Source organism: Hyla sarda, unplaced genomic scaffold (assembly GCF_029499605.1).
Source record: "Hyla sarda isolate aHylSar1 unplaced genomic scaffold, aHylSar1.hap1 scaffold_655, whole genome shotgun sequence".
NCBI lineage: Eukaryota > Metazoa > Chordata > Amphibia > Anura > Hylidae > Hyla > Hyla sarda.
The window spans coordinates 72388-88962 of record NW_026610670.1 but is presented as its reverse complement, the minus strand read 5'-3'; the positions used below and the strand labels follow the sequence as shown (position 1 = coordinate 88962).

Below are 16575 nucleotides of genomic sequence, written 5' to 3'. Positions count from 1 at the left end.
GTCACATGGGCTGGATAACCTCCTGACCAGCGCGACTCATGTCACGGTATTGTAGGACTCTCCTCCCCCCTGTCAGAAAGAGGATGGTATGTGCTGCTTTCCTGCCTGGCCCATGCCCGTCAAAAATTTTTACTGTGTGACAGCGGCTGAGGTCCCACCGGCGGTCCTTGTTCTCTGCTTCTGAAGTCCCCCAAAAAGGTACCACCACCAGTCATGAACTGACTTGCAATTCAGGTACATAGAAAAGCTAGGTGACAATTTCTCACCTAGATTTTCCATGCTCCTGAATGGCAAGCCTGCCTATAAAAGCTCAGTTTTTATAGGCAGACATGCCATTCAGGAGCATGGAAAACTAGGTGAGAAATTGTCACCTAGCTTTTCTGTGTACCTGAATGGCAATGGTGCTTATCATAGCTCAGCTATTATAGATAGATTTACCTATAACCTTTCTGTCATATCTGTCTATTCTATGGTAAGCAGATATGCCATTCAGGAGCCCAGAAAAGCTAGGTGACAATTTCTCACCTAGCTTTTTCATTCTCCTGAATGGCATATCTGCTTATAATAGCTCAGCTATTTTAGACAGATTTGACTAAAGGCTATAGGTAAATCCTATAATAACTGAGCTATTATAAGCAGATATGCCATTCAGAAGCATGAAAAATCTAAGCGAGAAATTGTCACCCAGCTTTTCTGTGCTCCTTAGTGCCATTTCTGCTTATATTTTAAGCTAATATAGACAGATTTGCCTATAATTAATAGTAGGTTATCCTTATAGGCTATAAGCAGCAATGGCATTCAGGAGCACAGAAAAGCTAGGTGATAAGTTCTCACCTAGCTTTTTTATGCTCCTGAATGGCATATCTACTTATAATAGCACAGCTATTATAGACAGATTGGCCTAGAAGTTATAGACAGGTGTGCTTGACCCCTTCCTGCGAAAAAAAAAGTAATAATAAAATTTTATTAACCCTTTCCCTAATAAAAGTTGAATGACCTCCCTTTTCTAATTTTTCAAAGAAACATTTTTTTATCCCAAAAAAAAAAAAAAAAAAGTGATATCGCTGCTTATAATGTTGAGTAATCTGCATGGTCAATGGCCCAATTTGGGTATCATTGTAATCGTATGGACCTACAAAATAAAGCTAATGGGAGAGACTTATCAAAACCTGTGTAGAGTAGTGGTGCAGGTGCCCATAGCAATCAATCAGATCGCTTCTTTCATTTTTTAAAAAGCCTCTGAAAAATGCGATCTGATTGGTTGCTATGGGCAACTGCACCACTCTTCCTCACAGGTTTTGATAAATCTCCCCCAATGTGGGACTGTTTGCAAAAAGTGCACTGTGTAGAAAGACCCCAAAATTGCATTTTTATTCAAGTTTGTCCCACAAATATTTGTTTGTTTGTCATTGCAAAGTATAATTGGTGACGCAAAAAAACAAGCCCTTATATGAGTCTGTAGGTAGAAAAGTAAGAGTTATGTCTAGAGATGAGCGAATCGGAGCTGGCGACCCAGAATTCATTACGAATTTCAGAAAATATACGATTCGCAACGAATGTGAATATCGCTGCGATTCTATCGCACAAATCGCTTCATTAAACTCTATTTACTGCGGTGCAGGGCCCAGGGCATCTAAAATGGCCGATCCACATGTCAGTATATGGGGCAAGGAATGCTGGGAAGGCGGGAAGGGAGGTAGACATGATGACCCTGAATCACATGCAGGATGTAGCCAGTCACCCCTGTGATGTCACAGCCCTATATAATCGGCAGCCATCTTGCGGACAGTCACTTCATTATATTACACTGCAGAAGGATCATAGGACGCAGAGCCTGTGTGTGTTACAGCAGAGAAAAGCGCAGTCCTCCTAACATCCTCCTAGTAACATCACATAAAAGAAGCCATCTGATTGGTTGTTGTGGGCAACTCAGCAACCAGCATATTCATCTATCCTGGTGATTTAATGTGCATAACGTGACGGATGCGCTTTATTTGTGTTGCTTTTTCATTTTATATATTTCGATAAAAAGGCCCATCAAAATCTTCAGCACCAGGCCCATGATCCTCTTAATCCGGCCCTGCCCACATGACAGGTCCCCCCCCCTCTCCAGCCCCCCCCCCCCCCCCCCACACAGGGGGGTGATACAGGGGCCAGCACATCGGCATAGCCATTGACTGTCCTGGCATGCTGGGAGTTTTGCTACAGCTGGAGACACCCTATTTGGGAAGCACTGCTGTAGGGTAATTTGGTGGTGGATGCAAATCCCTAATTTAGGCCTCAAATGCACATGGTGCTCTTTCACTTTGGAGCCCTCTCATATTTCAAGGCAACAGTTTTGGGTTACAAATTTTTTTTCTCTTCTTTTACCCCTTAAGAAAAGGTAAATTTTGGGTCTACACCAGCATGTTAGTGTAAACAGAGTGTACCATATACATTTGAGGCCTAAATTGGTGATTTGCACAGGGGTGGCTGGTAGTTACAGCAGTTCTGACATAAACATAAAAAACACCCATATGTGACCCCCATTTAGAAAACTACACCCCTCACGTAAAGTAACAAGGGGTATAGTGAGCCTTAACATCCCACAGGTGTTTGACAACATTTTAGTTAAAGTTGGAGGTGAAAATAAAAAAATGTATATTTTTTTTTTCCCTAAAATGCTATTGTTACCCCAATTTTATCATTTTCACAAGGGGAAATAGGAGAAAAAGCCCCGCAAAATTTGTAACCCCATTTCTTCTGAGTCAGAAAATACCCCACATGTGGATGTAAAGTGCTCTGCGGGGGAACTACAGGGCTCAGAAGAGAAGGAGCACCATTGGGCTTTTGGAGAGAGAATCTGGCTGAAATTGAAGGCCATGTGCGTTTAGGCCTCCATGGTGCCAGAACAGTGAACCCCCCCCCCCCCCCCCCCCCCCACATGTGACCCCATTTTGGAAACTACACCCCTAATAAGAAGTGCAGTGAGCATTTACATCTCACAGGTGTCTGATAGATTTTTTTGAGCAGTGGTCTGTCAAAATGAAAAGTGAAAATTTTTCATTTGCACAGCCCACTGTTCCAAAGATCTGTCAAATCCCAGTGGGGTTTAACCCCTTAAGGCACCAGCCCATTTTCACCTTAACCCCTTAAGGACACATGACGTACTGGAACGTCATGTGTCCGCTCCCAATCTATAATGCGGGGCCACGTGGAATTTTTCACCAAGAAATGATGCAAGCCTCGACAAAAATTTACCACTAACATGAAGTAGAATATGTCACGAAAAAACAATCTCAGAATCAGAATGAAAAGTAAAAGCATTCCAGAGTTATTAATACTTAAAGTGACAGTGGTCAGATGTGCAAAAAATGGCTGGGTCCTTAACCCCTTAAGGACCGGGGTTCTTTCCGTTTTTGCATTTTTGTTTTTTGCTCCTGGCCTTTAAAAAATCATAACTCTTTAAATTTTGCACCTAAAAATCCATATGATGGCTTATTTTTTGCGCCACCAATTCTACTTTGTAATGACGTCAGTCATTTTGCCCATAAATCTACGGTGAAACCGAAAAAAAAATCATTGTGAGACAAAATTGAAAAAAATCCGCCGTTTTGTAACTTTTGGGGGCTTCCATTTCTACGTAGTACATTTTTCGGTAAAAATGACACCTGATATTTATTCTGTAGGTCCATACGATTAAAATGATCCCCTACTTATATAGGGTTGATTTTGTCGTACTTCTGGAAAAAATCATAACTTCATGCAGGAAAATTAACACGTTTAAAATTGTCATTTCTGACCCCTATAACTTTTTTATTTTTCCGTGTATGGGGCGGTAGAAGGGCTCATTTGTTGCGCCGTGATCTGAAGTTTTTAACGGTACCATTTTTGCATTGATCGGACTTATTGATCATGATATAAAAAGTGACCAAAAATGCACTATTTTGGACTTTGGAATTTTTTTGCGCGCACGCCATTGACCGTGTGGTTTAATTAACGATATATTTTTATAATTCGGACATTTCCGCACGCGGCGATACCACATATGTTTATTTTTATTTACACTGTGTTTTTTTTTTTTTTTATGGGAAAAGGGGGGTGATTCAAAGGGAAGGGGTTAAATGATATTTATTCACTTTTTTTTCCCACTTTTGTTTTGCAGTGTTATAGGTCCCATAGGGAACTATAACACTTCACACACTGATCTCTTATACTGATCATTGTTATCCCATAGGGACCTATAACACTGCACACACTGATCTCTTATACTGATCATTGTTATCCCATAGGGACCTATAACACTGCACACACTGATCTCTTATACTGATCATTGTTATCCCATAGGGACCTATAACACTGCACACACTGATCTCTTATACTGATCATTGTTATCCCATAGGGACCTATAACACTGCACACACTGATCTTTCACATTGATCACTGGTTTCTTATGAGAAATCGATGATTCTGCGGCTTGACTGCTCATGCCTGGATCTCAGGCACTGAGCAGTCCTTCAGCGATCGGACAGCGAGGAGGCCGGTAGGGACCCTCCTGCTGTCCTGTAAGCTGTTCGGGATGCAGCGATTTCGCCGCGGCTATCCCGAACAGCCCACTGAGCTAACCGGCATGGTTTCAGTTTCACTTTAGACGTGGCGTTCAACTTTGAACGCCGCGTCTAAAGGGTTAATAGCGAGTGGCACAGCGATCAATGCCGCGCGCTATTAGCCACGGGTCCCGGCCGTTGTTAAAGGCCCCGCGTTATCATTGGCATCACAATATACCACAACACTGTTGCATAAAATATGCTCTACTGTAATGCCGATGTCTGTATATATCAATTTCATCCAAACAGAGGAGACGCGCTTCCACTATCAACTTCATTGTAATTTAGGACGTTTTCTCCCAGACACCCAGAAGAGGGGTATCCCATACATGAGAGGACCACGATCCTGCTGTACCTCTATCTTTGAAATGCCGTCATAACACAGAGAGCGGCGCTTTGAATTTTTTTAATTGCTCCGCTCCCCGAACGGAAGGCCAGGCTAATAGTAGTAACACCTCATTTCATCTGCAACCTAAATACTATTCGTGTTAAATGTAATTTGTTTTAAATTTATGTTTGCTTTGGATTTGAGATACCCTCAGCACCGTGCAAACTGTATTGCACAGATGCATATATGTATTTTATTCTGTACCCGGTAATTGCTGTTAAATTTCGCTGGCTTTTTTTGCATAAATCAGTGGCCTCCCACATCTGCCACATCATTGGATCTGACGAAGAGGGGGTCCCACCCCTCGAAACGCGTTATCTGTGATCTACCCTAATAAAATCCCGTTATTATCTCTTAAACTAAAAAAAATCAATGTGCGACAAAATTAATGAAAAAACACTATTTAGTAAGTTTTGGGGGCTTCCGTTTTTACGCAGTAAATTTTTCGGCAAAAATGATACCTTATCTTTATTCTGTACGTCCATACGGTTAAAATGATACCCTACTTGCGTAGGTTTGATTTTGTATCACTTCAGAAGAAAATCATGAATACATGCAGGAAAATTTATACGTTTAAAATTGTCATATTCTGACCCCTATAACTTTTTTATTTTTCTGTGTTCAGGGCGCTATGAGGGCTCATTTTTTGCGCCGTGATCTGAAGTCTTTGTCGGTACCATTTTTGTTCTGATCAGACTTTTTGATCACTTTTTATTCCCCTTTTTGTGGTGTAAAAAGTGATAAAAAATGCGCTATTTTGGACTTTGGAATTTTTTTGCGCGTACACCATTGAACATGCGGTTTAAAAAGCGGTATGTTTTTATAATTCGGACATTTCCGCACACGGCGAAACCACATATGTTTATTTTTGTTTTTATTTACACTGTTTTTTTTATTCTTGGAAATGCCGGGTGATTCAAACTTTTATTAGGGGAAGGGATCATTGAAAGGGTTAATGATTTTTTTTTACACTTTTCTTATGCAATATTATAGCTCCTATAGGGGGGGCTATAACATTGCATTAACTCATCTTTTACACTGATTGGTCCATCTCCATAGGAATGGATCAATCAGTGTTTTCGGCGATTGAATGCTCATGCCTGGATCTCAGGCTTGAAGCATTCAATCGGCGATCGGACTGCAGGAAGGAAGGTAAGAAGACCTCCTCCTGTAGTACAGCTGTTCGGGATGCCGAGATTATACCGCGGCGATCCCGAACAGCTCCCTGAGCTAACCGGCAACTTTCACTTTCGTTTTTAGCCGCGCGGCTCAGCTTTGAGCGCGCGGCTAAAGGGTTAATAGCTATTAGAGGCGGGTCCCGGCTTCATTATGACGCCGGGCCCGCCGCGATATGATGCGGGGTCACCGGGTGACCCAGCGTTATATCGCAGGACTGGGACCCAGGACGTACCCATACGTCCTGGGTCCTTAAGAGGTTAAGGACCAAGCCCATTTTGGCCTTAAGGACCAGAGTGTTTTTTGCACATCTGACCACTGTCACTTTAAACATTAATAACTCTGGAATGCTTTTAGTTATCATTCTGATTCCGAGATTGTTTTTTCGTGACATATTCTACTTTAACATAGTAGTAAATTTTTGTGGTAACTTGCATCCTTTCTTGGTGAAAAATCAGTAAATTTGATGAAAAATTTGAAAATTTAGCATTTTACTAACTAATATTACGAATAAATTTTTTTTTGATTCACATATACAATATGTCTACTTTATGTCTGCTGCTACGCCGTGCGCTCTGGCTCTCTGCTCCTCCCCGGAGCGCTCGCGGCGTTCTCCTCTCTGCAGCGCCCCCGTCAGACCCGTTGACCGGGAGCGCTCCACTGTCACTGCCGGCGGGGATTCGATCCGCGTAGCGGGACGCGCCCGCTCGCGGGTCGCATCCCAATCTACTCACCTGTCCCGTTCCCGCTGTCACGTCCTGGTGCGCGCGGCTCCGCTCTCTAGGGTGCCCGTGCGCCGGCTCTCTAAGATTTAAAGGGCCAGTGCACCGCTAATTGGTGCCTGGTCCAATCAGTGTTAATTAACTCCTACCTGCTCCTTGCTACCGCACAGAACCCCTGCTTATGAGTATTGGACTGCATCACGAGAAAATTTTATTTCTTGTCCTACCCAACTGCACCTCTGAAATCCTCCTCGGTCTGCCATGGCTCCAACGTCATTCTCCCACCCTTGACTGGACCACCGGGAAGATCAAGAGTTGGGGTTCATCTTGTCTCAAACAATGCCTCACCTCTGCTCCCACTTGTCTAACTCCTGAGGTTCCACCCTTACCGGTCCCTCCCAAGGCTTACCAGGACTTTTCTGATATTTTCTGCAAAAAGCAAGCAGAGATCTTACCTCCTCATAGCCTACTTCCTGGTACCACTCTGCCCCGTGGCAAGCTTCACCCTCTGCCCCCCCTCCCCATTCCCACTTCTTCTGAAGTTCCTGCCGTAGATGAAGTAACCCAGGACTTCTCCGTTATCTGGAAGGAGGCTCAAGAGTCGCTCCCACTGGCCTCGTCTCGTATGAAGGGACAAGCGGTACTGTTACTGGGACCCGGAGCACTCGCGGCGTTCTCCTCTCTTCAGCGCCCCGGTCAGACCCGCTGACCGGGAGTGCTGCACTGTCACTGCCGGCGGGGATGCGATCCGCGTAGCGGAATGCGCCCGCTCGCGGGTCGCATCCCCATCTACTCACCTGTCCCGTTCCCCGGCTGTCACGTCCTGGCGCGCGCAGCTCTGCTCTCTAGGGGGAGCGCGCCGGCTCTCTAAGATTTAAAGGGCCAGTACACCACTAATTGGTGCCTGGTCCAATCAGTGTTAATTAACTCCTACCTGCTCCTTGCTTATAAAAACCCACTTCCCCTTCCTGTCCTTGCCGGATCTTGTTGCCTCACTGCCTAGGGAAAGCGTTTTGTGTGCATGCCCTTACCAGTGTTACCAGACCTTCTGCCGTTACCCTTGACTACGAACCTTGCCGCCTGCCCTGAGCTTCTGCTACGCCTGACCTCGCCTCTGTCTAGTCCTCCTGTCCCACGCCACTCTCAGCAGTCAGTGAGGTAGAGCCGTTACCGGTGAATACGACCTGGTTGCTACCGCCGCAGCAAGACCATCCCGCTTTGCGGCGGGCTCTGGTGAAAGCCAGTAGAAACTTAGAACCGGTCCACCGGTACGGTCCACGCCAATCCCTCTCTGACACAGAGGATCCACCTCCAGCCTGCCGAATCCTGACATCTGCATTATAAAATTTACGTGTTTTTACTTTTGGAAGACACCAGAGGACTTCAAAGTTCAGCAGCAATTTTCCAATTTTTCACAAAATTTTCAAACTCAATATTTTTCAGGGACCAGTTCAGTTTTGAAGTGGATTTGAAGGGTCTTCATGTTAGAAATACCCCATAAATGACTCCATTATAAAAACTACACCCCACAAAGTATTCAAAATGATATTCAGTCAGCATTTTAACCCTTTAGGTGTTTCACAGGAATAGCAGCAAAGTGAAGGAGAAAATTCAAAATCTTCATTTTTTACACTCACATGTTCTTGTAGACCCAATTTTTGAATTTTTGCAAGTGGTAAAAGGAGTACGCACATACGTCATATGTCTATGTAAATTGTTCGGCGGGCGCGGTAGAGGGCTCAGCAGTGAAGGAGCGACAAGGGGATTTTGGAGAGTACGTTTTTCTGAAATGGTTTTTGGGGGGCATGTTGTATTTAGGAAGCCCCTATGGTGCCAGAACAGCAAAAAAAAAACACATGGCTTACCATTTTGGAAACTAGACCCCTCGGGGAATGTAACATGGGATAAAGTGAGCCTTAATACCCCACAGGTGTTTCATGACTTTTGCAAATGTAAAAAAAATTATAATAATTTTTACCTAAAATGCTTGTTTTCCCAAAAATTTTACATTTTTAAAAAGGGTAATAGCAGAAAATACCCCTCAAAATTTGAAGCCCAATATCTTCCGAATCAAAAAACGCCCCATATGGGGGTGAAAAGTGCTCTGCTGGTGCACTACAGGTCTCAGAAGAGGAGTAGTCACATTTGGCTTTTTGGAAGCAAATTTTGCTCTGGGGGCATGCCGCATTTAGGAAGCCCCTATGGTGCCAGGACAGCAAAAAAAAAAAACACATGGCATACTATTTTGGAAACTAGACCCCTTAGGGAACATAACAAGGGGTTAAGTGAACCTTTATACCCCACAGGTGTTTCACGACTTTTGCATAGGTTAAAAAAAAAATGTTTTTTACCTAAAATGCGTGTTTTCCCAAAAATTTTACATTTTTAAAAAGGGTAAAAGCAGAAAATAGCCCGCAAAATTTGTAACACAATTTCTCCCGAGTACAGCGATACCCCATATGTGACCCTAAACTGTTGCCTTGAAATATGACAGGGCTCCAAAGTGAGAGTGCCATTAGCATTTGAGGCCTAAATTAGGAACTTGCATAGGGGTGGACATAGGGGAATTCTACGCCAGTGATTCCCAAACAGGGTGCCTCCAGCTGTTGTAAAACTCTCAGCATGCCTGAACAGTCAGTGGCTGTCTGGTGATACTGGGAGTAGTTGTTTTGCAACAGCTGGAGGCTCCGTCTTGGAAACAGTGGCGTACCAGACGTTTTTCATTTTTATTGGGGAGGGGAGGGGGGCTGTGTAGGGGTATGTGTATATGTAGTGTTTTTTACTTTTTATTTTATTTTGTGTTAGTGTAGTGTAGTGTTTTTAGGGTACAGTCACACGGGCGGGGGTTCACAGTAGTTTCTCGCTGGCAGTTTGAGCTGCGGCAGAAAATTTGCCGCAGCTCAAACTTGCAGCCGGATACTTACTGTAAACCTTCGCCCATGTGAGTGTACCCTGTACGTTCACATTAGGGGGGATCATCCAGCTGTTGCAAAACTACAACTCCCAGCATGGGCTGACAGACTGTACATGCTGAGAGTTTTAGTTTTGCAACAGCTGTAGGCACAGTGGTTACGTATCACTGAGTTTGTGACCTAACTCAGTGTTTCACAACCAGTGTGCCTCCAGCTGTTGCAAAACTACAACTCCCAGCATGTACGGTGCACGGTGACTGCTGAGAGTTGTAGTTTGCAACAGCTGGAGGCACACTGGTCGTGAAACACTGAGTTGGGTAAAAAAAAAACTCTGAGTTTCACAACCATTGTGCCTTCAGCTGTTGCAAAACTACAACTCTCAGCAGTCACCGACAGCCAACGGGCATGCTGGGAGTTGTAGTTATGCAACCAGCAGATGCACCACTACAACTTCCAGCATGCACTTTAGCTGTTTGTGCAAGCTGGGAGTTGTAGTTATACAACAGCTGAAGGTACACTGAAGGTACAGAGACGTACAGAAGGTACAGAAGGTAGAGAAGGTACAGAAGCTGAAGGTACAGAGACGGCCCCGATCAGCCAGTAATTCCGGGTCACTGGAGACCCAATATCGCCGCAGATCGCTGGGCTGAATTGTCCAGCGATCTGCGGCCATCGCCCACATAATGACCTCCCTGGGCGATATGCCGCGATACCTGCTGAACGATTTCAGCAGGCATCTGGCTCCGGTCCCCAACCGGCTAGCGGTGGGGACCGGAATTCCCACGGGCGTGTGGATACGCCCTCGGTCCTTAAGGACTCGGAATGCAGGGCGTATCCATACGCCCTATGTCCTGAAGAGGTTAATGGTATAGAGAACTGTGACTAGTGCATTAACTCTATGATTTTTTGCCCATTGAAACCAGTAGGCCCATTGTGGTCTATGGGGAAAAGCTGCTGAGTTGCCCATAGCAACCAATCAGATCGCTTCTTTCATTTTGCAGAGGCATTGTGAAAAATGAAAGAAGCAATCTGATTGGTTGCTATGGGCAACTGCACAACTCTTCCTCTACACTGGTCTTGATGAATCTCCCCCATAGAAGGAGATTTATCAAAACCTGTCCAGAGGAAAAGTTTCTGAGTTTCCCATAGCAACCAATCAGATCGCTTCTTTCATTTTTGAAAAAGCCTCTGAAAAATGAAGGAAGCAATTTGATTGGTTGCTATGGGCAACTCAACAGCTTTTCCAGGAAAGTAAAGTTTAACCACAACACTGTAACACTGTCCACCCTGGGACTCGAACCAGTGACGGTCTCCCATCCCACTGTACTGCCGAGACGGTCCTGCTTATCTTACATGCAGTGAGATCCCCATAGACCACAATTAGCCTATTGGTTTTAATGGGCAAAAAATCACAGAGTTGATGCACTAGTCACAGTTCTCTATACCATTAACCCCTTAACGACGCAGGACGTATATTTACATCATATCGCGTCGGTCCCGGCGCTCATCAACGGCCGGGACCCGCGGCTAATACCACACATCGCCGATCGCGGCGATGTGCGGTATTAACCCTTTAGAAGCGGCGGTCAAAGCTGACCACCGCTGTGAAAGTGAAAGTGACCCGGCTGCTCAGTCGGGCTGTTCGGGACCGCAGCGGTGAAATCGCGGCGTCCAGAACAGCTGACCGGACACCGGGAGGGCCCTTACCTGCCTCCTCGGTGTCCGATCGACGAATGACTGCTCCGTGCCTGAGATCCAGGCAGGAGCAGTCATGCGCCGATAACACTGATCACAGGCGTGTTAATACACGCCTGTGATCAGGATGAGAGATCAGTGTGTGCAGTGTTATAGGTCCCTATGGGATAATAATGATCAGTATAAGAGATCAGTGTGTGCAGTGTTATAGGTCCTTATGGGATAATAATGATCAGGATGAGAGATCAGTGTGTGCAGTGTTATAGGTCCCTATGGGATAATAATGATCAGTATAAGAGATCAGTGTGTGCAGTGTTATAGGTCCTTATGGGATAATAATGATCAGGATGAGAGATCAGTGTGTGCAGTGTTATAGGTCCCTATGGGATAATAATGATCAGTATAAGAGATCAGTGTGTGCAGTGTTATAGGTCCTTATGGGATAATAATGATCAGGATGAGAGATCAGTGTGTGCAGTGTTATAGGTCCCTATGGGACCTATAACACTGCAAAAAAAATGTAAAAATAAAGTGTTAATAAAGGTCATTTAACCCCTTCCCTAATAAAAGTTTGAATCACCCCCCTTTTCCCATAAAAAAAAATAAAACAGTGTAAAAAATAAATAAAATAAACATATGTGGTATCGCCGCGTGCGTAAATGTCCGAACTATAAAAATATATTATTAATTAAACCCCGCACGGTCAATGGCGTACGCGCAAATACATTCCAAAGTCCAAAAAAGCGTATTTTGGTCACTTTTTATACCATTAAAAAATGAATAAAAAGTGATCAAAAAGTCCGATCAAAACAAAAATCATACCGATAAAAACTTCAGATCACGGCGCAAAAAATGAGTCCTCATACCGCCCTGTACGTGGAAAAATAAAAAAGTTATAGGGGTCAGAAGATGACATTTTTAAACGTAGAAATTTTCCTGCATGTAGTTATGATTTTTTCCAGAAGTGCGACAAAATCAAACCTATATAAGTAGGGTATCATTTTAACCGTATGGACCTACAGAATAATGATAAGGTGTAATTTTTACCGAAATATGCACTGCATAGAAACGGAAGCCCCCAAAAGTTACAAAATGGTGTGTTTTTTTCGATTTTGTCGCACAATGATTTTTTTTCCGTTTCGCCGTGCATTTTTGGGTAAAATGACTAATGTCACTGCAAAGTAGAATTGGCGACGCAAAAATTAAGCCATAATATGGATTTTTAGTTGAAAAATTGAAAGGGTTATGATTTTTAAAAGGTAAGGAGGAAAAAACGAAAGTGCAAAAACGGAAAAACCCTGAGTCCTTAAGGGGTTAATGAAGGGAGGGCTCCATATTCACAAATATGCGCATATGCGCACAAATTTTCACATATGTGCAAAAAAATAAGCGAATATTCGTAATTACGAATATATAGTGCTATATTCGCAATATTCGCGAATTCGCTATATTTGCGATTAAAATTCGAATTGCGAATATTCGTGAACAACACTAGTCGCTGCAAATACAGTGAAGGAGTTTAAACATGCATGGGATAGGCATAAGGCTATCCTTCATATAAGATAGGGCCAGGGACTATTGATAGGATTCAGATTATTGGGCAGACTAGATGGGCCAATTGGTTCTTATCTGCCGACACATTCTATGTTTCTATACTGTATGGATATCAGAAAAATGGTTCCAAGCTCTTATTTCTTTATTAAATTCACTACTTTGGGGCAGGAAAGCACGAGAATGAAATATGTTTCTTTAACGTTAGCTGAGCACGATGGGGGTTGGGCACTTTTTTTTTTTTTAGGTACTTTTTAGCACTAAAATTGCAGACTATTATGAGAAGGAGGGAAAATGTAGTCCTATTTTTTCTCTCTAAGGGTATGTTCACACTACGGAATTCCGCAAGCCGAATTCCACGGGCGGAATTCCGAGAGCCGAATTCCGCGGTGTGAACTTAACATTAGTGTGAATGGGTTTCCGCGAGACCCGTTCACACTGCGGAATTTCAGCGCCACTGAAATTGTTCCGCCCAAAGAAAGAACATGTTTATTCTTTGCACGGAAGTCCGCGAGCACTGCATAGCTGTCAATGGTGACGGCTCAGTGCCGCCCGGTCCTACCGCCGCCGCCGGCTGCCAGTCTGAATCTTCGCTCACTGAATTCAGCGAGCGGAGATTCCATTCACACACTGTAGTGTGAACATACCCTAATTGGTCGTTATAAGGATATTTTTGAGATTTTGGAAGCTGGGATACTCACTACACCCATGCATATCTAGATAATTAAGTATGGGAGGAACTTAAAAAATGTTTAAAATCACATGGAGATTTATTTGACTTTACTTCATTATGGTCGAATAAAGCACTTAAAGAATTCCTTAAAATTAAAGATTGACTCTTTTGGATGAAAAGGGGCTTATTTATGTAAATCAATTATACGCTTTAGGTCAAATAAAGTCGTTTGAAGAGATAGCCCATAAGTGTGTGGGGGGAAGACAATCAGAAACATTGTTTTTTACAAATAAGTAACACAGATCATAAACCAATAAAAGGGGAGTTGAGGAGAGTACATTCACATCCCCTTGTTGAATTAATGAGAGGGCCCCCTGTCCCTAAACCCATGACAAAAATGTATGAAATGTTGATGCTATCAAGGGTAGATGGGAAAGGAACTTGGGGGGGGGGGGGGGGGGTTACATTCAGATTCATGGGGCAGAGCGTTTGTAAACTTGAACTTTACATCATATAATAAGGCCCATGTAATGGTACAGTCTGAGATTTTGTATAGGATGTATTATACTCCATGGGGATTGTAGCGTATGGGCCTCAGACAGGATGCAAACTGTCCAAAATGTCAGATGGAGGATGCTAACTTTTTGTATCTTAAATGGAGTTATTCCTATATTCATACATTTTGGAATAATCGATGTTATTGAAAAAAGGTATAACATTAAGATCGAACGAGACCCTTAGAGGCTTATCCTTGGAGATTTCAGGGATTCTATATATAAGAAAAGTTTAATTAGGCTATTTCCTTATGCGAAGTTGCTGTCTGGGCATGCTGGGAGTTGTGGTTCTGCAGCGGTTGGGGGTTCATAGCTTGAAGACCACTGCTATAGCGGGTGCAAATGTATCTGGGCCCTGGAACTCAAATAATGTGAAATATGAGATGATCAAAATGGAGCCCCTGCACTAATTACTTGGGTTCTGAGGTCTGTAAGGTCCATAGTAAAAACATCAGGTTCTGTCTATAGCAGATACTAAATCATGGCAGCTCAAAAAAACAAGCAGTCATTCTGACATGTCACATGTGATGTCATAGACAGCTGGAGGCCTGACATTCCACTGACAGCCGCCCGAGCCTTCAGTCTGTTCCAGTGTGATTAGTGAGAATAGTGAGATTAGCGTCTTCTTCTTCTACTTGTCTGAAATGGAGCTAAAAGGACTGGGGTTCGTCCCCCTCCTGTTGGCGTTTTGGTGTGCGGCCTGGCTTGCCACCAGCTACATCATGACGGTCGTCCTCGGCCATGCAGCCTCGCCACTGATGAGCATCAGGTAAGATAAACAAGCACATGATTCTTATTTCATGGGTTGGGAGTGAGGAAATATCCATAATAACATTGGTTTCTTTTCCTTCACAGTGACGTGGGAAATTTCTTTCCCGAAAGCATATTATTCAGAATTGGATTCATAGGGATGTCCATTGGCACTTTGGTACTAACCTTTCTTATTTATAAGTATATGGTTATGCATACTGAAGAGTTCAGGGGTCATCAGGTCCTGATCCAGAGGATCCTGCTGGCCATTGTGTGGGCCTCCTGTTTTTCCACAGCTGTTATGCATGTATTGTCCCCCGAAGAATATCCCAGGATACACTTTGTCAGCACGATAATTTCCATTACATGTGAAGCCTTATACTACCTTGGGCAGTCCATCCAGATGTATAAATTACCAGGAGCAAAAAAAGTCATCCACCATAGTAGATGCACCTGCTGTGGCCTGACTTTTGTCTGTGTAGTTTTCTATTTTGGATATGAAACATTAAAGGAATTATTCCATAATGATGAAGACTGGGACGAGATCCGTGAAATCCCCATCATAATCATCGAGTGGGTGATGCTTCTACTGATCCTGATAAACATCGTGACCTATTATTCCACCATGCAGAGGTTATTGTTGACCGTCTCCAGAAACAGCTGCACACTCTCTCTTAGAGTAAAAATTGATGACTTCGGGGTGTAGACCACCACGGGGGCCATCAAGTGGACTTCTGGGAGAGATACTGCACCGGACACGGAAAACATCTAAAGAAGAATAACTGGGGGACTACATATGGTGCCAGTAATCATGACACAATAATATGAGCTGGTGATATTACCTATACAAAAAAAAATAAAAAAAATAATAACAAAATTTTGGTGTGTGAAGTGTAATACCTAGTTAGAAAAACAGAATCAATTTCATCATTATAACCCCCCTCTGCATTACCCTGTTTATTATTTTTCAAGCAAGCACTTTGTTCTAATTCGTCCACTCTCTGGCGTGCTCCTTGTATAAGGGGTTTGGGATACCCTTTTTGTTTAAAACGATCCTCCAGGTTCTCTAGTTGTTGTAGGTATTTTTGTGTGGAAGAACAATTCCTTCGGATTCTTTTCATTTGACCGAATGGAATGTTCTTCTTCCATTATTTAAGATGGCAACTGTTAAAGTCGAGGTATCTGTTTGCATCCACCTCCTTAAAATAGTTGGCAGTATGCGAACAGCCATCCTGAATATAGATATTTAAATCCAGGAACTCACATTTTTTGGGGGACTGATGCAGCGCTGCCTTTGGATATCTCTGGCTCTGCCATAGCGCTTTTTTTGAGGGGGCGTGTCGGCTGCCCCTTCGTCTGGTGGTCAACACTAGTGTTGCTCGCAAATATTCGCAATGCGCGAATTCGCGAATATTCGCCAATAGAGCACTATATATTCGAAATTACGAATATTGTTTTTTTTTTTTTTCACAGTACACATCACAGTGATCATCCCTCTCTGCTTCCAGCTTGTGTGGTGTAAAGAAGGCTCTAATACTGCTGTGTGAGACTGGCGTATGAATTTTCGC

The 16575-nt window shown here is 43.4% G+C and overlaps 1 protein-coding gene across 1 annotated transcript; it reads left to right on the top strand.

Annotated features, from left to right (window-relative positions):
- The first annotated feature begins 14168 nt into the window (after nucleotides 1-14168).
- On the top strand, nucleotides 14169-15794 carry LOC130342653 (uncharacterized). Its single transcript, XM_056554286.1, has 2 exons — nucleotides 14169-15026; nucleotides 15113-15794. The coding sequence occupies exons 1-2, from the start codon at nucleotides 14902-14904 to the stop codon at nucleotides 15711-15713; spliced, it is 726 nt and encodes a 241-aa protein (XP_056410261.1). The 5' UTR covers nucleotides 14169-14901; the 3' UTR covers nucleotides 15714-15794.
- The last annotated feature ends 781 nt before the right edge of the window (nucleotides 15795-16575 follow it).